This window comes from Physella acuta, unplaced genomic scaffold (genome assembly GCF_028476545.2).
Source record: "Physella acuta isolate Inbredline_101_S28 unplaced genomic scaffold, ASM2847654v3 ptg001729l, whole genome shotgun sequence".
Classification (NCBI taxonomy): Eukaryota; Metazoa; Mollusca; class Gastropoda; family Physidae; genus Physella; species Physella acuta.
Genome location: NW_026733241.1, coordinates 52053 through 76694, shown reverse-complemented (window position 1 = coordinate 76694; position 24642 = coordinate 52053). Strand labels below are relative to the sequence as shown.

General features: G+C 38.5%; 1 protein-coding gene across 2 annotated transcripts in view; it reads left to right on the top strand.

The window, feature by feature from the left end:
- Window positions 1–24642, top strand: part of LOC131930171 (histamine H1 receptor) — an 89174-nt gene that overhangs the window by 24029 nt on the left and 40503 nt on the right. The window contains exons 1-2 of one of the 2 annotated variants that reach the window (XM_059286586.1): window positions 4232–4276; window positions 5256–5756. In XM_059286586.1, coding sequence (XP_059142569.1) covers window positions 5418–5756 — 339 coding nt within the window. In that variant the 5' untranslated portion in view covers window positions 4232–4276; window positions 5256–5417. Of the gene's footprint in view, window positions 1–4231; window positions 4277–5255; window positions 5757–24642 lie in introns of those variants that run through there. The other variant, XM_059286587.1, reaches the window with a different exon arrangement.

Here is a 24642-nt window from a genome sequence, read left to right as displayed (position 1 = left end):
TTAGTGAAGTCAGTTGTTAGTGACGTAAGTGGTTAGTGACGTAAGTGTTTGTCGGTCCGTGTTTATTCAAGTCAGTAATAAGTGAAATCATTGGTTAAAGCGCTGATGTTGTACACCTACAATGCATTTGATTACTCTCATTTTGAGATAAAAAAAATTTCGTATTCTTTAAATTTTTGTAGATCAGACTTATGGTTATTTTATTGCTTCATATTTTTCTTGGTCATTCTTAGCTAAAAATACACCTGTTTAATTCCTTGTTCAAAATTATCAACTCAGTTTGTTGGCCAATATTTTCAATCCCATAATCCACCGGGATTATTAAATAAAGTGTGATAAGATTAAGCTGCCAAGGGAGACGATTCACGCCGTTTTTTGAAAGAGTTACCGCATGCTAGTGTCCCCAGCACTTAGCCAATGAACAACTCCAAGATGTTGACAGCGGATAAACGGGGGGGGGGGGGGAGGGGAGGAGGGTGGGGGGTGGATGAAGACGAATGTACTTCTGGAAGCTTCCAGTAATTTATGCAAATAACAAGCCGGTAATAAACAAGACGGGGCTCAGCCTAGTGAAGCCAAGACGGAATTTTTTTTTTCAAAGCAACTATTTAAAAACTAATTTTACACAGTCTTTTTAAAAGTAAAGCGGGCGTGCTTTGATTTTATCGTTGTTACACAAGTCTTATATTTATCAGTAGCTTATGAATAAATAGTAATGAGGCCTTTTTATCAATTGTGATATAATGGTTCCATAGTCTGATAGAACATTCGATAATTCTCATTGGCGATCCAAACACAATGTTTGATTTCGAATTCTTCTCTCCTAGATAGGTTGCTGTCTCCAGCTAAACAGTCTCATATCGCTAAGAGTTATTTTCTGAACTTTTGTGGTCGAGTCGGTAAAGCTCATGATTGCTAAACCGAAAAGTCACGAGTTCAAATCCCCGGGTATATAAGGCTCGATAGCTGGGGACTGTAACGCTTTTTATAGTGACAACTCCAAAATATTAGTTTGTTCTTAGTTTGAAGCAAATCCATAAAGAAAAGCAGGCTGCAATCCTAGTCAATGGCCCTTTTTTGGCGCATAACAAATCGACACTTATTACTTAATCCCTTAAAACATCAAACATTAAGAACGGAGAAGAAGAAAGAAGACAACTTCACCCCCCACCCCCCTCTGTATCTGCATGTTGACACTGACAACTCTCAATGAAGTAGTTTAGTTCACCCGTGTTTTACATGGAGTTTCCGAAATACGCCTACCTATAGAATCTTGATACCCTCAAAACAAACGGTTTAGTAAACACGTCTCACCTCGATATTGAAAATGACGTCATACGGTGGAGTTAAAAATAGCCCGGACCGAGAGATGATCTAATAATGTTGACACATAAGACGGGACCGCATGCAGCTATCCAAATGAAAACTGGTGGCTCTTTTATGAGATTTTATTTAGCTCACAGTGTCCGTCTGTTGTGATGTCTGTTTCTGGAAAATCTTCTTATTCATTTCGGCCCATTTCGAATGTAGCGATTTTATTACAAGCTTTTATTTAACTTGCTTCCTCTGTCTGTCGTGCCTCGTCCATCATAGATCGAAACTACCGAGTGAAATTTCGAGCACTTCTAACTGACCGATTCGTTTCAAACTTGACACGTGCGTCAAGAGCAGATAACAATGCAATCTGACATCAAATTTGACTTAATTAAGTGCCTGATTAATTGTTATGAATTCATTAAAATTTTCTAAATAAAGTAAGGGGAACTACTATTATTCCGCAATAGTATACGCGCATTTTCATGCTAATTTATGTGCAATTGTTTTTAGGCATGCAACTCTAATGTATTAAAAAACATCAAGTACTGAAAAAAAATGCATAAAAGCGTTTTAATAAAAAGCTTTTATGTAAATGAAAAATAAATGATTTTCTTCAAAAATATAATAATAGACTACTATTTAAATAAATATATATAAAAGCGTATGTCTCTTTCTAAATATTAGTAAACGCATCCAATAGATGATATCGTGACCCACGCAGGTAATTGACCTGCGTCTATGACCACCATCCAGCCGTGTGAGGGACAGCCCTCGGTCCCTCAAGAATTGTTACCCTCGGGTGAAATAACAGGTAGGGTAACGGTGTGGTCACGTGTCACCGCATGCCCGCCCACCACCTCCCCCGCCGGCAGCGAAAGAAAAAATACCTCACCCCGACGCAATGAGTGGGCTGATATCATTCGTGACAAGACTAAAAGCAAAATTAAGAAAGGATTGCCAAAGTTGTAGTTGCTTGTTGTTTTTCTTTTTCGTTTATGTTTTCTAGGATGCATGTTTTGTATTTGGTGCGAACTTCTCATTCTTGCATTTTGTTCAATCTTTATTTTCAATGTTAAGAATAAAGTCAAATTTAAAATCAAAAGTACAAAAAAAAATTATATTTCAAATTGGTGGTTTGCAATTAAAGACCAAAACACTTTTTTTAAAACGGAATTTCCCTTTCCCGATTACCACACATTGTCACAGAAACTCAGACCCTGTCACTGAGATGACGTCATGTACCGCCTCCCCCACCCAACCCCCATTATAAACAAATTGTTTGTTTTTTCAAACAGCGATTCCTTAATAAAACAATTAATGAGCTCGCTCAACATTTACTAAACGGATAAACATTTTTTACTAACTGAGAATTTTTCGTAGAAACGCCTAAAATTCAGCATCAAACAATTTATTTTTAAATGCCTAAGTCGTCACATTTTCTGGACACGAAATTCCCCTTTTCATAGGAGCGTGGTGTATTTCCACGATAACCCATTACCAATGAGTATGATAAGGACTTTATCGATGAAGCTAGTAAATTAAAGATAAGATGTAATGTTTAATGAAAGAAGTGAATTTCGATTCGTTAATAAAAGACGTGGCTTGGATTTGTACACAAAACACGAGATTTTGTTCAAGTTTTTTTTTTAAATATGTGAATAAGATTTGTGAATTAAATATGAGATTTGTGTGATTTTACTTTCTACATAAAGAACGGGAGCTAAAGTTTGTGAGTTAAAAATTTCTGAGATATAACTAGACACAGGTAGATGGGACACGCTAAATCTAATGGGTGTAGGTTTAATGTCATCGACACTTTTTATGCTAAATACGTTGGAATCGTTGTTTAATTAATAAAACGCGAAACTAATTGCTTGTGTTTTTATTAGGGAGTGTGAGCTCTTAGCCCAATCATAAGTAGAACTCTCTCTTGTCGGCCTGATTCCTATAAGAGATTGTATGGTACTCATTCTTAAACGTCGAACACAACAGCCGATCTAAGCGACCGTCGACCGACCATCGTCCGACCACACGCCGACCAAGGTCTGCCCGTCCAACACAACAGCCGATCTTCACGACCGTCCATCGACCATCCTCCGACCGTCAACCACATCGACCGTCCACCACAACGACCGTCCAACATATCCCTCCCAGCTGCAAGCGGACGTCCATGTAAACCTGCCTTTCAAAAAGTTTCTGAACACAGTAAAAATATTTTACCGCTATTTCGTGTTTATGAACACAGTAAAAATATTTTACCGCTGCTTCGTGTTTATGAACACAGTAAAAATATTTTACCATTACTTCGTGTTTATGAACACAGTAAAAATATTTTACCACTACTTCGAGTTTATGAACACAGTAAAACAAATTTACCGCTACTTCGTGTTTATGGACCAGCATCACGACATGCAAATATTAAGGTCATGAAATATTCTCATGTATGGAGGAAAATCACGGCGGCAGAGCGGGGGAGGGGTGGTAGAACCTTATGGACAATATAATAACGTCATTAAAAGATGTAGTTTTTCAAATTGGGATACAGGAAATTATTTTACTCCCAGATTGACCGGAAATAGCTACATCCTATTGAGCTCAAGGTAAGGTTAACAAAGCCAATTTGTTTTTTGTTCTACAGCCACGCCCACGGGTAGTTGTCTAACAATAGAGGGGTGGGGGGGGGGGGGTCAGTTGTGCACATACATGGTGTTTAACACCAATCAAATGTATGTTATATGTCTGTATGTTGTGAGGCTATCTGTTATGTGTCAGTGTGTTGTGAGGCTGTATGTTATTTTCTGTGTGTTGTGAGTTTGTATGTTATCTGTATGTTATGAGGCTATCTGTTATCTGTCTGTGTATTACGATACCGAGTGAAACTAGGGTCGAAGTATAGCGTCAGTTGCATGAACATTGTGACATCCAAAGTTTGTGTTCCGTGTAGTGAATAGCCTAACACGTAAGTTAAGTTCAATTTCTGAAAATAGCGTTAACAAGAGCAATATTTCCAGTTGTTCATGCTATAGCAGCATTCTTTAAGTTGTGGAAATAGCATCTGTAGAAGTAGTTTAAGTCGTGCAAACAGCAAATCGTTGTGATTCCGTGTCGGTCTAGCCATACAGAAGCCATAGCTAAAACCAGGGGGTCACAGCGACCCGACACCAAATTTAGGATTTATAGCCTAATACAATTTCCTTTTGTCGGGGTAACTTTAGGAATTCGTTGATTTACTCCACTCGGCGGCTAAGATTCCCCCCCCCCCCCCCCACACTCTCACTCACACACACAGAGTCGATAGTTTTAAGTTGTGTCTACTATCACCAGTCCTTCCCCCCCCCCCTTTCGAATCGGTGTGGGGCGGTGTTGCAGGGCTGCATGTTGTAGCGGCGTAGCCAGGGTTTCAGTCAACATCGAGCCACATGCAACACGGAAATAAGTTAAACACTGGAGGACATGTGAGGTTTCGGTTGGGGGGGGGGGGGGGGAGTAGAGTAGACTTGGTTGTGTGGGGAGGGGGTTGGTTGGGGCATAGACTGGGGCATATGGGGTTTCGTTTGGGGCACAGTCTCAGTCGGGGTGGGGGCGTGACTGGGGCGTAGACTGTGGCATGTAAGGTTTCGGTTAGAAGACCAAAAAATGGGTTAGTAGTTAAGGTATAATGGAAGAGGTGGGGGTGGTGTTCAGAGAAGAGGGTGGGGAATTTGTGTACCTCTAGACACTAAAGGAGACACAATTAATGTTATAACCTTATATAGCATGTGTTGTTACACATAGAAACACAATTGACACGTTTATCTTCAGCTTGAGAAGTTGCTCATGTTCGACGGTTATAAAATTAGAAATGAATCGTGTGTGTGCCTTCATTTGTTTAGATGACAGATTCACCAGTTTCAAGGTGAAAGTTAATGAAATATATTTCATATCATTCTTATTTTCAGACTAAAGTAATGACAGTATGTTGGGGAATAAATCCACAAGGCAAGTGTTGACGTTAGCCTAACTAGGGGCGGGGGCGGACCATGCCTGATCTCACCCTGAGTTGATGTTTGCCCGGGGTGTGTAGGGGACCCTCACAAGATGGCCGCCATGCCACTCGGCCCATGAGCAGTGGATGGCTAGCACCAATGCCAGACACGATGGAAGCCACCTCGCCCGGATCTGACCCCACCCTCCACGACGTCACCTGGTCGACGGCGCACGGTTTCTTTGGCGACCTTGACCTGGATTTTAACACCTGGATGCTGACGGGTCTGAACACGAGCAACTTGACCGAGGTGGGGGTCTACGGCCCTGCCCTGCAGGACGGGCAGCCCTCCGTGTGGGACGACCTGTGGCGGGGCATACCCCTGGGGATCGTACTGGCCTGCCTGTGTCTGCTCACCACGGTGGGGAACATCCTCGTCCTGCACGCTGTACGCACAGAGAAACGTCTGCAAACCGTAAGTCACGAGTTACTTCCCTCTACTATAAATAGCAACAGTATTCTCCCTTTTTACTTTGTATGACGGGTAGGCCGCAACTTTAGAAAAGATCCTTACGTTCTAAATATAAAGAGCACATGTCAATAAATTGTAGCATCGTCTGCTTTTGTTGGATTGGCATTCAACAAACAAGTCAAGTATCCCCTCCCCCGCCTTCTTTAATCAATTCTCTTCCTCCTCAACCCCCCTCCCCCCCCCCCCCCCCCCCCCCACACCCAACAAAAATTCTTTTTTAAAAAAGCTGAAACCGTTTTCCCCCGATGTTTTACTTGCTTGTCGAAACGAAGATGGAAAATCAACAAATTTACAACCCTAGACGTAGCGCCACACCCGTCCTCAATTGTCCATTTCTATTCTTCTGACAATTTACGGCCATTCGTGAGAATCATTTTGGCTTCCTTTTTTATTGGCCGTTTTCTTTTTACAGGTTATATACTTGAATCTATCAAACTACGAAGTTTGATTTTTATATCTTATATTGACTAAACTAGTTGGCTTATTGTTATATTTTAAATCTTCAACTGTATCCCGAGTTACCTCAGCATTGGTTAAACGAAGCTGTACCATAACTTCAGGCCAACGCAATACATCAACATTTTTCTCTTGAAGTGATTCAACTATTCTTTTCTCTCAACCTCTGATGAAAACTTTCTCCCATCATTTGAGGCTTTATTTCTGTGTGACTTTGTCATTTTAATTAACTTTTTTTTTTCCAGATCCTACTTTAAATAAGTCATCTCATTTAAAAAGTCAACAGTGAAAAATTTGAAAAAAAAAAAAATTAAAAAAAAAAAGAAATTATGGATTTCTGTGAATTTAAAAAAAAAAATTCTTGCGCTAGTTATTTCCCTTACTTTTTCTCCGCGTGATTGTCTCCCCTACATCTCCATCGAACCTCGTCTAGATTGGGCGGTGTGTGAAATGGGAAAACTCGGGCATGCTTTTATTTATCTCCCTCTAATATCTACAAATACAGCATCTGCCCGCTGCCCCTGGCCTACAAATACAGCATCTGCCCGCTGCCCCTGGCCTACAAATACAGCATCTGCCCGCTGCCCCTGGCCTACAAATACAGCATCTGCCCGCTGCCCCTGGCCTACAAATACAGCATCTGCCCGCTGCCCCTGGCCTACAAATACAGCATCTGCCCGCTGCCCCTGGCCTACAAATACAGCATCTGCCCGCTGCCCCTGGCCTACAAATACAGCATCTGCCCGCTGCCCCTGGCCTACAAATACAGCATCTGCCCGCTGCCCCTGGCCTACAAATCAAATACAGCATCTGCCCGCTGCCACTGGCCTACAAATACAGCATCTGCCCGCTGCCCCTGGCGTGTAATGATACGGTCATTATCACCGCCTCATGCTCCGGCATCAGGCCGTCGTCAGACAACCTGCTTTAGGACAGCTCCAGGACAATAATTTCACGGCAAGCTAGGACATTACAGAGACATTAACACGGTGTTGTTGTTTTACGTTTCGTAGAATATAGTCAATTTCTTGAGGCTTTTAACACCGATATACACTTGTCCAGAAAAGTTACTTGGTGTAGGTGAAGCAGTGTTTACCTGAGATATGGAAAGTTTAAGGTGTGTGGGGGTGGCAGTTTTGTAGCCATAGTATTGCCAGGTACTCTCTCAACTGAGTCGGATATGGGCTCACTAGAACTGTATCACCTCTACAGACAGCTCAATGTCTCATCTATATCAGACAGCCTACTGTCTCGCCGATATAAGACAGCGTAATGTCTCGCCTATATCAGACAGCTCAATGTCTCGCCTATATCAGACAGCTCAATGTCTCGCCTATATCAGACAGCCTACTGTCTCGCCTATATCAGACAGCTCAATGTCTCGCCTATATCAGACAGCTCAATGTCTCGCCTATATCAGACAGCCTACTGTCTCAGCTATATCAGACCGTACTGTCTCTACCTACCCCAGGGTCCCTAAGCAGACAGCCTACCCCCGGGACTGCCAAGATTTCAGACCACCGTGGCGCCCCCGTGGCTAGCGCTATGAAGAGAGAAAAAAACTAAGACCTCAAAGATTCACAAATTAAAAACGGCACCGAATCAGATACGCTTATTTCGTGGCTACTTGGTAGTCGGTTCTTTTTGTTTTGTTGAGGGTTTTATTTGTTTGGTCAGCTTTTATGTGAGGGGTGTCAGTTCTTTGTTTTGTTGAGGGTTTTATTTGTTTGGTCAGCTTTTATGTGCATGGGTGTCGGGTTTCACCCTAAGGTCAAAGGGGGGGGGCGGGGGGGGGGGGGGGGCGGGCATTTTGACAGAAGAAAAAAAAATCACAGAAATGTTTCAAAAAGATGATAAACCGTCGAGGACTAGTTTTGTCGCTCTATGGATTTTGTCCTAAATCCGTTTCTGTATAGTTTTTGTCCAAGGTCAATGATGGTATAGTTTTTGTCGGTGCTCATCGTTTAGTTTATCTGATGAAAATAGTGGGCTACCATCACCATCCACACAATAATCTAATAAACTCACTACAAACAACATTTATATAAAAGTCCTAAAAATACACCGATTATATATATATATATATATATATATATATATATATATATATATATATATATATATATATATATATATATATATATATAAGCTTATTTGGCAAAAAACCATTAATTTCGCTGAATACAATGAAAATAGCTCTAATCTAAAGAATAATTGACAATAATCTTCACGTTTTCCTTCGCCTCTCTCTTGTACACGTTTTTTTATCGCTGTAAGTTTCTCCCCGTTGACGGGCACTGTTATGCCCATTTTATGCCTCTTGTCCTTTATTGTCCTCTTATTACCATCGGTGGCATAGTGCCCTTTAACCCGGGCATAATGGCGGCTGTGACCAGAGGGCACTGCGCGGCATAACAATTATGCCGATAGAAACAAGTCCTTTGTGGAGGGAAGTCTTAGAGATGCGCAGGTTGCCGCCGGCGTGGTCAGATTATCTGATCATGGTGTGAAGTTTTTAGAACATGTGGAAACTTGAAGGGAACTTTGGGGAATTGAGGGAATTAAGAGGGAATCTAGAGGGAACTTTGAGGAAATGAAGAGGGAATCTAGAGTGAATTAAGAGGGAATTAAGTGGGAATTTTGAGGGAATAAAGAGGGAATTAAGTGGGAATTTTGAGGGAATTAAGAGGGAATTTAGAGGGAATTTTGAGGAAATGAAGGGGGAATCTAGTGGGAATTTAGAGGGAATCAAGAGGGAATTTAGAGGGAATTAAGAGGGAACTGGAATAAGCTTCAAATGAGACTTTACAGGATATATGTTAAAAGGGAACTCTGAGTTGAAAAGGAACACAAAAAAAGAACTGAAATGTTGACGCAAACAAATAAAAATAAATAAGATCGGAGTGAATTAAAAACAAATTCATAAGAATCAAGTAGAACTCACAAAGGAAATAGAGGGAACTTACATAAAAATAACAAATGTATTTGTTCTATGTAATATAACATACAACAATTCAAAATAAGAATACGACAGTAACTGAAAAAAACTGTTTTTGAAATTCGTTGTTTATGGCTGATATGTAGAAAATGACATGTTAAAAATCTACATTGCATGAGTTTACATCGTACAAAAAACATTATACCTGAACTACATTTGGATAGCCTTAACCTAGAAGTACTGCCCCAAACCTAGATAAACAAAAACATGCAGTATTGCATCAACCCAATGAAACAAATCGCAATTATTGTGTTTTAACCACTCTACGATCGATCTCCTTCAGATGTGTACATCTATATGCTAAACAGGAGGATTCCTTGCTTGACGACAGTGTTGTCTAGGTTAAATAGGAGGTGTACATAGGGTTGACAGTTTGTATATAGATGGTTGGTAGTTGTAGAGGGTTGACATTTGTATAGAGAGGGTTGACATGTGAATAGATAGGGTTGACATGTGTATAGAGAGGGTTGACAGTGACTCTGGAAATAGCTGACAATTCAAAAGCTCAGGGTAAAGATAAACAATTTCTAAAACGGTTTGGACTCTGGGAGAATCGCAGGAGCCTAAATCATCGAATGGTGGACAGTTTTCAGATGACGCTTTTAATGGAAGTCTGGTGGGGGGGAAATTCAATCACTCAAAGACAGGTTCAGGGAAGGAATTTAATGGGCTTTTAGTCCCAGTTAAAGTTAATATTTCCACAAACTAGTCGCGCCACATTTGACTGGAATGTTTTTTTAAACCCGCTCCCTGATGTTTTATTGCATGCGTTCTTCTTAGGTGAGTTGTACTTAATGTTGTAAGCAAATACTCTTTTTGTTCACATCCATGTTTTAAGATTAGATTAACTGATGACTTATGGTGGTAAAATTGGTGTTTTAAAAGTAAGAACTGGTGTATTAAAACAATAAAAAAATGAGATAGCATATCTTTTAAACAACCTTTCTCCGATAAAAAAAATTTTAAATTCTTTTTTAAAATTAACTTCAAAGATGATATTTAAAATTTCACGCGATTTGGTTATGATGACGTCAGAATGGTGTCGAGACAGCTGAGACACAATACGATTTTACAGGTAAAAACGGTGGGTATATGACGTCATAATGTGCTTGAGACTAGTTATGGGAGTTGGGTGGGGGGGGGGGGGGTGAGGGGCAGAAATTTACCTATTCAACATTTTTTAAGTACAACAATGTAAGTCAATGACCGCAGTCACAATATGATTTTGTATGTTATATGTGACCTCTAAGTCAAGTAGTTATCATCCCCCTGGCTTGTAAATTCCTAGACTTGTATTGTAAAAATAGAGTTGTCGTAGTTGCATTATATATAAAACTAATGCATTGATGACTAAAAGAAATGTCGCAAGTTTTAATAGAATTTTTTTCTGTCGTGTCGGCATCCATTCTAACTTTTTTTATTCCATATAAAGATCAAAGATATGTGTATCATACTAAAGCAACCACCGAAATATAAACTAGCTACTAAATCAACTAATACATTAAGGCTACATATAAGTGATCATTGCCGAACTACAAAAAGGCTACCTAAATAAAGCTACGTTGGTAGCGGTTCGCCATTACTGCCGCCATCAAGCTACATACAGCCCTTCATAACCACGGACACAATGGTATTCCAACCAATCAGTGTCATCGAGACAAAGAACACCCGAGAACGATATGACGCCCATAAACGCCAAGATTCGCCCCAATCACATGTGGACCCCACGAACCCACGACCCCGCGACCCTAACGTCCTGTGTGAGTGTGTGTGTACTCAGCAAACAGAGATTCCAGAATGTTCGGGGGAAGAAAAAACTTGGCACCACAGACACGATGGCAGTTCTGGTACAAAGTAGGTCACTAGAACAATTCTGGTACAAAGTAGGTCACTAGAACAATTCTGGTACATAGTAGGTCACTAGAACAATTCTGGTACATAGTAGGTCACTAGAACAATTCTGGTACATAGTAGGTCACTAGAACAATTCTGGTACATAGTAGGTCACTAGAACAATTCTGGTACATAGTAGGTCACTAGAACAATTCTGGTACATAGTAGGTCACTAGAACAATTCTGGTACATAGTAGGTCACTGGAACAATTCTGGTACATAGTAGGTCACAAGAATAGTTCTGGTACATAGTAGGTCACTGGAACAATTCTGGTACATAGTAGGTCACTGGAACAATTCTGGTACAAAGTAGGTCACTGGAACAATTCTGGTACAAAGTAGGTCACTGGAACAATTCTGGTACATAGTAGGTCACTGGAACAATTCTGGTACATAGTAGGTCACTAGAACAATTCTGGTACGTAGTAGGTCACTAGAACAATTCTGGTATATAGTAGGTCACTAGAACAATTCTGGTACATATTAGGTCACTAGAACAATTCTGGTACATAGTAGGTCACTGGAACAATTCTGGTATATAGTAGGTCACTAGATTATATCTGGTACTAAGTGGGTTACTGGCACAGCTCTGGTAGGCGGTCACTAGCGCGACTATGGAAGACACATGGGATGTGAACATTCCAGCTTCACTAATAAGGCTGGTAAGTAGGTCACCAACCAGTTCTACGGCTCAATAAAACCTGTATGAGACATAGAACTGGTTGGTGACCTACTTACCAGCCCTATTGGGGTACTAGACATTAGCCTCTTAATGGGGTGCTAAAGGGATTTAACACCCCCTACATCAATTTCTTTTTCATGCCCAAAATGCTATAAATCTAAAAGCAGTGTACTGTTCCTGGGCCATAAACAATATCAATAACAACAGATAATTTTAGGTATAAAAATAAATGCAGGATTTTTTTTTTAATCTTAAAAACAACAACGGATATAAGAATTTTAAAAATTAGATCGAATAAATGTAAAGAAAAAACAAAATGGCTTTGTATTCAAACACGATTAACTATTAACGCATTAATCACAAAACTTTCAAGCTCAAATAATATAAAAAGTCAACTACTAAATAGATTTTTAAAAAAAACTTGATATAATCTTGTGATGAAATCGGACTGAACACATCGAAAAACTAAAGTAGAGATGTTATACTGATGGTTACATGAGCCAGTCGTTATACTTGGGTTGTAGGTGGTAAAAGGAATTAGGGATAGCATTATACATTCGTGGTAGACTCTCTTGCACCTACAAGAACGACATCCTACTCAGAGAATTTCTACTAACGACTCACTGTAAATTCTTAATTTCAAACAATTGCAATTTTAAAAAGTACTCTACAACAACTGCCAACATTAAGTCAACAATTGCCACCATATTCCATCAACCAGACTACAACAATTGCCACCATAAAGTCGACTCAATTACAACAATTGATACCACTAAGTCAACTAGACTAAAAAAATTGCAACAATAAATTCCATCAACCAGAATACAACAATTGCCACCATTAAGTCAACTAGACTACAACAATTGCAACCATAAATTCCATCAACCAGACTACAACAATTGCCACCATTAAGTCAACTAGACTACAAAAATTGCAACCATAAATTCTATCAACCAGACTACAACAATTGCCACAATAAATTCCATCAACCAGACTACAACAATTGCCACCATTAAGTCAACTAGACTACAAAAATTGCAACCATAAATTCCATCAACCAGACTACAACAATTGCCACCATTAAGTCAACTAGACTACAAAAATTGCAACCATAAATTCTATCAACCAGACTACAACAATTGCCACAATAAATTCCATCAACCAGACTACAACAATTGCCACCATTAAGTCAACTAGACTACAAAAATTGCAACCATAAATTCTATCAACCTGACTACAACAATTGCCACCATTAAGTCAACAAGACTACAAAAATTGCAACCATAAATTCTATCAACCAGACTACAACAATTGCCACCATTAAGTCAACTAGACTACAAAAATTGCAACCATAAATTCTATCAACCAGACTACAACAATTGCCACCATTAAGTCAACTAGACTACAAAAATTGCAACCATAAATTCTATCAACCAGACTACAACAATTGCCACAATAAATTCCATCAACCAGACTACAACAATTGCCACCATTAAGTCAACTAGACTACAAAAATTGCAACCATAAATTCCATCAACCAGACTACAACAATTGCAACCATTAAGTCAACTAGACTACAAAAATTGCAACCATAAATTCCATCAACCAGACTACAACAATTGCCACCATTAAGTCAACTAGACTACAAAAATTGCAACCATAAATTCCATCAACCAGACTACAACAATTGCAACCATTAAGTCAACTAGACTACAAAAATTGCAACCATAAATTCCATCAACCAGACTACAACAATTGCCACCATTAAGTCAACTAGACTACAAAAATTGCAACCATAAATTCTATCAACCAGACTACAACAATTGCCACAATAAATTCCATCAACCAGAATACAACAATTGCCACAATTAAGTCAACTAGACTACAAAAATTGCAACCATAAATTCTATCAACCAGACTACAACAATTGCCACAATTAAGTCAACTAGACTACAAAAATTGCAACCATAAATTCTATCAACCAGACTACAACAATTGCCACAATTAAGTCAACTAGACTACAAAAATTGCAACCATAAATTCTATCAACCAGACTACAACAATTGCCACCATTAAGTCAACTAGACTACAAAAATTGCAACCATAAATTCTATCAACGAGACTACAACAATTGCCACCATTAAGTCAACTAGACTACAAAAATTGCAACCATAAATTCTATCAACCAGACTACAACAATTGCCACCATTAAGTCAACTAGACTACAAAAATTGCCACAATAAATTCCATCAACCAGACTACAACAATTGCCACGAACCCTCGAGTCTCATGCTGACCACGTCCACTGATCTGATGTTTAGTGCTCAACTTGACCCCTGTGAACTTAGTCGCTTGTCCATCCGGGGTCGGTGCCAAAAAGTGCCTGCACTTCTGTTTCTTTCGTCCACTCTCGGCTATCTCCGGCTATCTCCGGCTATCTCCGGACGTGAACTGACCCTTATAAACCCGACAAGGAGGAGGCGATGGTCGCTGGGCTGGTATTAGAAGGGTTAATTTGGTTTTACAGGGTGCCGGCTGGGTGAGGGGTGGGGGAGGGGGTGGATGAAATAGGACGTCTCGTTTGTTTATCGAGATGAATTGATCACAGTTGTCTTTTCTTGGGATAAATTTGTCCAAGTCTTAATGACAAAAATGGTCTTTCCTGGGATTGCTTCGGTCAAACTTTGCAGGTTTAGCAACACTGTCCTGTAACGTTTTAATCACGCGACTAGGTTTAACCGCACTGTCCAGTGATGGGGTTTAACCAAACTGCTCTAAAATTTGCTAAACTTCGTACAAGTGAATGTCATACATTTTCTGCAACGATTTCAGTACAATTCATTTTTTAAATACAATTAATTGAAATAAATTTTGAAAATTATATTTCTGCATAAATACTACACATGCAATTGAAGAAAACATGAACATATATAGGTTTCCCGTAACATCAAGAGTTTTTAAAATAATCACTACTAAGTCGGTTCATCAACTAATTAACTAATTAATAGATAAATGCCGTCTTTTTAGGAAAGTTTTTGTTTTAAATGTATCGTTATATATATATATATATATATATATATATATATATATATATATATATATATATATATATATATATATATATATATATATATATATAATTTTATATAAATAAATAAATATATATATATATATATATATATATATATATATATATATATATATATATATATATATATATATATATATACATATATATATATATATATATATATATATATATATATATATATATATATATATATATATATATATATTTTATTTATTTATATATATATATATATATATATATATATATATATATATATATATATATATATATATATATATATATATAGTGCTTTACAACTAAGTCATCTGTATCTGACCGACTTGCCGATAGAGAATATCTCCTGGCTAAAACATGACCGTTTTAGCCGAAAGGCAAATGTTTTCAGAAAACTCTGGGAAAAAAACCAGGACGGATGTGGTTGGTACAATGAGTTAAATGGAACTGAAAGAGCGCCAGCACTTGGAGCAGTCTCGTGCGGACCAGTTGGTACTCGGGGTCAACCTGAATCAAGGGGAGAGGACTCCGTTCAGGGGAAATCACTCCAGACGTTTCGGTCTGGTCAGCCAAAAACAAACAAATTCTGTCGCGAGAGTTAACTCCCCTTCGATAAAATATCCCCGGCCGTATGGCATTAGTTATGCCTCATATATTTACTGAACCAATTAGTGGTTAACGTTAATGTACTGGGCTTTGTAAATGTACGTTCAAAAATTGTATGTTGTTCCCAAAATCTTGGTTCTGTCTTCTGTTGGTTTCTCAGAGATTCATTTTTGTCTCATCCCCTGGGGATACCTTTTAAAAGATTTTATTTCCTAACCGGGATTTCAATATTTCAGCAGGCGACAAAGAAATTGTGTCAATAATTTTAACCGGGACTAATGTAACTTGGCGAGTTAAAATTCGAAGATGTGTCTATAAATCATTTATCTATCAGCTGCTATAAATACTTGTCTATATATCCATATGTATTTACACACTTTCAATGACGTCATTACGATCTTGTTATAAGGGTGAGTGTTGAACAATAAATTACCATCAAATTGTGGTTTTACCACTTCCACATTGTTGTAATGAAGGGTTGCTAATATCCGTGGTTACTAGCAAGACATCTGTTATTTTTTGGAAACATCCTCCCCACCCTCTCTTCCCTGATTATGCTACTCCCTCTGTCTCTACATCTGCAAATACATATTTCAACAACTTCTTAAAGACAGATATTTGTGTAATTAACAACAACCCTTAAAGACATATTGCTGGGTAATTATACAACACCACTTAAAGACAGATATCTGAGTAATTACACAACACCCCCCTTAAAAACAAACCTGTGAGTAGGTACACAACACCCCTGAAAGACAGATATTTGTGTGATTACTCAATACCTACTGTAAGAGAGATATCTGGGTAATTACACAACACCCCTCAAACATGTGGGTAAATACACATCGATGAAGGTAAAAAAAAGATGTTGACATTACAATGCCGTGCGTCGCTTCGGTATTTTTAGACCTTGTCTAGTGGGAAATGGAATTCCTAAATAGTTAATCCAAAGTAATCCCAAGTAGCTTATGTATTTGAAAAAGGATAAGGGAAATCCTAAATAACTAATCCCAATTAGTTTATACAGTCAGAGACGGAATAGAATATTATATTTCAATGCAGCTCAGCCTAAGAAATCTATCTCGCAATTTCGTACAGGTCAAAAAATTATAAGCTTCAACAATTAAAATATTCGGAAACTTAAACGGTATAATAAAATGTACATCAAACATCAGAGAGATAAACTTAACTTTAGGAAAATAAACAACATATCAGCAAGTTTAAAAACACGTATAAAAATAAACCTACATCCGAAAGTAAAAAAACACAGTAAGTTAAACCACACATCCTAAAGTTAAACCACACATCCTAAAGTTAAATCACACAACTCAAAGTTAAACCACACATCCTAAAGTTAAACCACACATCCTAAAGTTAAACCACACATCCTAAAGTTAAACCACACATCCTAAAGTTAAACCACATATCCTAAAGTTAAACCAGCAAGTTAACCTGTTTCCGTCAGGATTCGATCGCTGTCCGGTATCCAGGCCAGGGTCAAGGTGACACAGATACAAACAATTATCAACATTGGCTAATTAATTTTATTTTAAAATCACAGCTTCAGCTAATGACGTCAACATTTTTATCGCCATCTTCTCACAATGAGCCGTTTTATTGTGTGTGTGTGTGAGTGTGTGTGTTTGGGTGTGTGTTTGTATGTGTGTGTATGTTTGTGTATGTGTGTGTGTGTGACTATGTTGATTAAGATTAAGGTCAGCGACGTTATGAACGCAAAGGTTTTTATTGTTTAGGCGATTTAGTCCCGGTGTTATTGGGGAGGGTGGTATCGATTCTGTCATAGGGGCGGGCGGTATCAATTCTGTCATGGGGAATGATTGGTTCTGTGACGGGCAAATGATGAGTTTTGAGTTTTGTTATAGGGAGTAGTGGGTTTTGTTATAGGGATGGTGGGTTTTGTTATAGTGAGTGGTGAATGTTGTTATAGGGAGTGGTGTGTTTTGTTATAGGGAGTGGTGGGGTTTGTTATAGGGAGTGGTGGGTTTTGTTATAGTGGTGGGTTTTGTTATAGGGAGTAGTGAGTTGTATTATAGGGAGTGGTGGAATGATGGAGATGCTAGTCCTAATTTGCCTCGGGTAACTTACAACTCTCAACTACAAAACCAAATGACAATCGTAATTTAAATCCACTTCCCCGAAAATATAACTGATATGTGTAGGGCGTGAGACTTCAAACGCAAAAGTCTCGGGTTCGAATCCGGGTTCGTCACTACAACCTCTGAGTCCACCCAGCTCTGTTGTGTTCCTAACGCACGTTAGGAAATAAAGGCAGATGGGCATAGTGCCAACCACACTATCCCTTCATATGCCAAGGTCATTGAAATATGAACTCTACTTCATCTGCCTCGTGTATCTTGGGCACGAATAGGTACTTTACCAAATTTCAACCTAAAGCTGTCAGTCCACAAAGTTCAAAATATGAATTAGTCGCACATCGCCATATAAAAAGGATCTCTCTTTAGCAAGTACGAGTATTCGCACCCACTTTTCGAAAGTTCTAGATATTTTCCGCCCATTTATTCCAACGCGTTGCCCAAACCTAATAACCGCCCCCGCACATCCGCATATTGTATTGGGACTACTTTCTCTTCCATCATCTTGTCCATTGACGGGTCAACCTATCAAGACTTTAGAGACCAAGTCCAAGACTTACCCCCGAGCTCAGCCCCTGACTCCCCACCGAGTTTGGTACCCCCACCCCTCAGTACGTCCCGCTATACAATGGGGGGAGGGGGGGTGTACACATTTTGCTTCTTCGTTTTCCATGGTGTAGCAAACGCTAGACACTTTTTGTTGTATAACATGTACATTTTGTCATGTTATAAAACACATGTACATTTTGTCATGTTATAAAACACATGTACATTTTGTCGTTATAAAACACATGTACATTTTGTCGTTATAAAACACATGTACATTTTGTCATGTTATAAAACACGTATACATTTTGTCGTTATAAAACACATGTACATTTTGTCGTTATAAAACACATGTACATTTTGTCATGTTATAAAACACATGTACATTTTGTAATGTTATAAAACACATGTACATTTTCTCATGTTATAAAACACATGTACATTTTGTCATGTTATAAAACACATGTACATTTTGTCATGTTATAAAACACATGTACATTTTGTCATGTTATAAAACACATGTACATTTTGTCAAGCTGAAACATTCGTGTACGTGTACTAGACAATAACTGAGCGATCATCACAACCAAGATTTTCTTCCTTGTCTATTTATATAGACCGTCTAAAAGATTTAGTTACTGAAAGCCGATAGTTCCGGTACTTTCATGTTTGTTTGATTTTTATTTTGTCTCTAATGTTTGTGATCTACAGTTTTAAACACATTTTATGTGGGCTGTGATTTGGTGTATGTGTTGTGTGAACTGTGTTTTTAAGTGTCTCGAGCTCTGGTTTGTGTGTGTTTCGGGGTGTGTCGTGAGTCGTGCTTGTATGTGTGTCGTATTCTGATGTGTTTCGTGTGAAGTCGTGTGTTTGTCTTGGGTTGTGTTTTGTTGTGTGTGTCGTGTGTAGGTGTGTGTTGTGTGTGTCGTGTGTAGGTGTGTGTCGTGTGTGTCGTGTGTAGGTGTGTAGGTGTGTGTCGTGCGTAGGAGTATGTCGTTTCTTGTGTTTTGTTTATTTGTGTGTATGTATTTTTAGTGTTTCGGAGCGTGTCGTGTGTAGGTATGTGTGTGGAAGTGAGTTGTGTTTTATGTCGTATGTGTGTGTGTAGGCGTGTGTTGTGTTGAGTACCGTGTTTTGGTGTTGAATGTGTACCACGTCAAATGACCTACTTCTTTAGTTACTGCCGCGATAGGTCTTGAATGACTGACAAGGTCCGAGGTCATGTTAGCCCAGACAACCTGTGTTGGTCTGTCAAACTGTCTGTCATACGATCTGACAGACGAGGCGGAAGTCAGTACGGCAGACATGAAGACCAACAATGGCGACAGGAAGTGGTACTGACAGAAGTGAGAACACTTAGCTTGGCTGTGGTGAGCGGTCAAGTTGATATTGATATTATGGGATGTTGTGACTGGTGACTGGTGAAGTTGATATTGATATTATGGGATGTTGTGACTGGTGAAGTTGATATTGATATTATGGGATGTTGTGACTGGTGAAGTTGATATTGATATTATGGGATGTTGTGACTGGTGAAGTTGATATTGATATTATGGGATGTTGTGACTGGTGAAGTTGATATTGATATTATGGGATGTTGTGACTGGTGAAGTTGATATTGATATTATGGGATGTTGTGACTGGTGAAGTTGATATTGATATTATGGGATGTTGTGACTGGTGAAGTTGATATTGATATTATGGGATGTTGTGACTGGTGAAGTTGATATTGATATTATGGGATGTTGTGACTGGTGAAGTTGATATTGATATTATGGGATGTTGTGACTGGTGACTGGTCAAGTTGATATTGATATTATGGGATGTTGTGACTGGTGAAGTTGATATTGATATTATGGGATGTTGTGACTGGTGAAGTTGATATTGATATTATGGGATGTTGTGACTGGTGAAGTTGATATTGATATTATGGGATGTTGTGACTGGTGAAGTTGATATTGATATTATGGGATGTTGTGACTGGTGACTGGTGAAGTTGATATTGATATTATGGGATGTTGTAACTGGTCAAGTTGGTATTGGTATTATGGGATGTTGTGACTGGTGACTGGTCAAGTCGATATTGATATTATGGGATGTTGTGACTGGTGAAGTTGATATTGATATTATGGGATGTTTGCTTCCCTCAGACGGAGAAGATCTATTGGTCAATTGGGTGGGGGTAGGAGATGGACGAATCGGTTGATCGGTAGAGAGGGGGGGGGGGGTATTATTTTAGGTAAGCTGTCAAACTCTGTCGACCAGACTTTTTGCGCCGTACAATTATTTAGACAATTGTTGTCCTGCTGTCGGTTAGTGGGTAGACATTTAATAACAAATAAAATAACAGGAACACTATTTCAACAACCTTATCGATTGTTATTATTTTGAGGGGGGGGGGGAGTTGGGGGGAGTGAGTTGAGATTGGGGAGGGCTTATGAGCTAACATTTGAAAAATACAAGTTTTGTTTGCATTTTGAAAACGTACCGTTTTACTTACACGTAGTTTTTTAAACAAAAACTGTAAAAACTTGAAGAGGTGGAGCTGTAACGTCAAATAGAAGTTGGAGAAGTGCTGAAAGAAAGTAAAATTTAAATAAAGTACTTTCAATACTTCATAATAGGATGAATGTAGAGATTGTTCAGCTGTATTTACTTAGCGGTGAATGTTATTGTTTAAACAGCATAAAGGCTGTCACTTCACATTCGTACCCCCCCCCCCACCCCCCTCACCCTAACAAACACTGGCAAATATTGCACCAGGTGATTTTATTGCAGGATTTCAAACTTTTCTAGTGAAGAGTGTCTTCCGGTGGTGCTAGAACGTTGGGATCAGTCGATATTCAGGTGACGGTCATGGTTGATTGGCCGGCGGCATTCAGGCTGTCTCCTTTGTTTTTTACTATTGCCCAGCCGCTACTTCAGCTATTGGTAACTTCAAACACATCACAAATTGGGTAGACTTCAAACACATCAGAAATTGGAAAGATTTCAAACACATCGCAAACTGTGAAGACTTCAAACGCATCACAAATTGGAAAGAATTTAAACGCATAAGAAATTGCGAAGTCTTCAAACAAATAACAAATCGGGAAGATTTCAAGTACACCACAAACTGTGAAGCAGATTTTCAAAGGACAGGCTCTTGAGATTATCGACTAAATAGCGAGACTCAAACTACCGCATAGAAAAAAAATCATTACAAAAATGTCAGAATTTTGTAAACAAGTTGGTCTTATCCGTCTGCTACTAAATGGGAGGAAGTTTTTTTTTTCAACCTTGAGGCTGTCGGTCAAGAAGAAATCCACCATGGCCGCTGATAAATGTGACGAACTCGATACGCATCAGTGATCAAATAACTAAAAGCCAAAGCCTAAAAGAGCTAAAGTCTCAGCTTCAAGAAGTACCCGGCAGCTGTTTGTTTTAAAAAAGAAGCATTTGTACTAGAAAATACGGTGTATAGTTCACGTGTGTTATAACTTGTTTGAAAGTTGTTACAAATTAGTCACAGCGGTTGAAATAATTCCTGGCGTAGGTGTTGGTTATTTTCTCCACGAAGCTAACGAGATTTGAACCCCACTAACCTAATGGCATTAGCTTTCTGGGTCGCGTCATTAGTCTAGAACAATCTTCCGCTAGTGGGTCTCGTCGGCACGTAAATAATTAATTTCTTTTTTTTAAATTTACATCTCCCTACGGAACTCGTGACTAATTTTGGAAGCACGCAGATTAGCAGCACTCAAAAGGTGCAAGTTCAAAGGTCACTTAACAAAACCAACAAATCCCCCCCATTAATAGTTGTGTAGTTCAAAGGTCGCATTAAAAAACCCAAGAAATCCCACTATTAAGAGTTGTCTTGTGAGTGTCGATGACCTTGATTAGCCAGTGGAAAAAAATGAGAGAAAAACCACGCACGTGAATTGATGAGTCGGGGGAGAGGGGGTGGTGGGGGAGGACAAATTGTGTCCAGGTTTTTGTTTAGCTCTTAATTGGCAAATTGTTATTGAAAGCTCGCTGCTAATCGATTCATTCTTCTGTTTGTTGAACGTTCAAATTTTCAATTCTTCAGAAATCCAATTGTATTCATTATAAGGAGTTTCCACCACAGTGTAATAGAAAGCTACTTTAAATGTTGGTGATGCTGGTCTATGCGGGTCTATGCGGGTCTATGCTGGCTTATGCATCCCCCATCTGACTCCTGAATTACCCCCCCCCCCCCCATCTGACCCCTGAATTACCCCCCCCCCCCCCTCCCATCAGACCCCTGAATTATCCCCTCCTATCGCTAGTCCACAAGCCCACAGATCGCGGGGTACCTGCCCGTAGAGTACCCAAGCCCGACTAATTAGAGCGGTAAGTCTCAGGGGAGATCACTCCAGTCGACTTGTTACTCTCACTTAGAGAGTCCCCTCCCCTTCTCCATCTCATCTGTAGCTCCCCCCCCCCCCTACTGATGCGAGAATAAAAGCAAACTTTCTCTCGTTCTCAGTTCACCGTACCCATGAATCAATGTTACTCAATGAGGATTCGTACTCTTATTATTGGTGATAACTCTATATATCAACATACTCTTATTATTGGTGATAACTCTAAATATCTTCATATCTGATGGTTCAAGTCTGCTACAAACGTACCTTCATGAATAGAGGTAGGTAGAAGTCTGTAGTCTGTAGCAGACTTCCACCCACATTTATTCAAAATATCAAAACACCTGTAAGCAAAAGTCTGCAGTCGAGCCCCCCGCCCCACATCAACCCCACCCCACCACCCCCAACCCACAGGAGACACCAGATGTTATTCTAGCAAACTCCAAAAAAAAAAATTGGTTGAAAAAAATTTCCAATAATTTCATTTCCTATTTACAGGAAACAGTAAAAAAAACAACCTCAACACCTTAGGTGCACATCAAAAATGTATTTTTTTTTTATTTTTACTTGGAATTTCTAAAATATTGAGGAAACTAGACTTGAATATGTTGTTGATATTTCTGATATAGAGTGAGGTATCTTTGCTGTATTTTGTGAGATACTTGTATATCCATCTTAGAATAGAAATGTTGTATGTACCTACCTACTGTATGATGGGACATGAGTAGCTTGATGTACAACTAAATCAACACTGTCGTCTAGCCGTATCAACATCAACTAAATCAAAACTTACGTCTAGACATATATCAACAATCAACATCAAGAAAATCAACACTGACGTCTAGACATGTCAACAATCAACATTCCCATTGCAACAAGCATGTGAAGCTATTCCAACACGGAGAAAATCTCTAATAAACAAAAACAAAAAAAAACTCCCTCTTTTTATTTTTTACAACAGTTCTTAAATATTATTTATAAATATAATCCAATACAATTTAAGAGCGGTTACGTTTCTAACTTTATTTAAGGATAATTTTCCAGTTTTCTTCGAATCAAAGATATTGGAATAAAAAAAAAAATCTTAGCCTTCACAGCATCCTACATCGCGTAAACTGCAAATATTTCTCTCGCTTGTATTTATTTGATAAATCAATCTTCGTCACGGAATGTTAAATGTGTGCTTATTGAGAGGCAGGACGGCAGAAAGCACGTCAAATACTTGTAAGGTCTATCAGAAGAGACGTCTCCAAGCCTGCTTCAATGCTGCGGAATGGTTTGATACATTCGGGGGGAAAAATCTATATTTAAAAAAATCTCTGCTCTGTATGGCGGACGCGCATTGCTCAATATTGTCTCAATTATTTTTTTTTAAACCGCATTAGAAAAGTAATTATAATATAATAAACAATAATAAAGATAAAACATATCTCTGGTTCAATCAAAATTTACGCTGACAAAAAAAAGTTTTGTTTTCCACACTTTTATCACATTCCAGATTAAAAGAAAACATGGACACAAATTATGCAGTTTGTTTTTGTTTGTTTTTTTTAATTTTCGGATCACTTCTATATAACAGCTTATATACCGTTTAATAAAACTATTATAAAAACCTTAAAAATATCAAAGTATTTATATCTAAATAATTGTTTTGTATGCTGTAGTAGTAAAAGCACTGGTCGACATAATATTTTGAATATATTTGTTTAACAACCCATCTTTACTGAAAACTTTGATAATTGTTAATTTAACTGACAAAAACCGGATCACTAGCGTGGGATATATTAATTCTATAAGAGGTATTATCTCCCACTTGCTAGTCTGCATATATGCTGTAAGATTTATATAAAAACAAATACATGTGAAACCAGATCACCTGACTGATATATATCTAATTTATTTCCAACTTTTGGTGTTGTATTTGTACGTTTAAAAAAAAAGTTCTTAGTTTAAAAATAACTTCTGACGCGTTGTCATCAGAAATGAAACAAGTAGGCTACATGAACTCTGCAAGAAATAGCTCTAATAGAAAAGGGAAAGAAATGACGTACAATGTATGAACCAACAATGTATGAGTCTGTC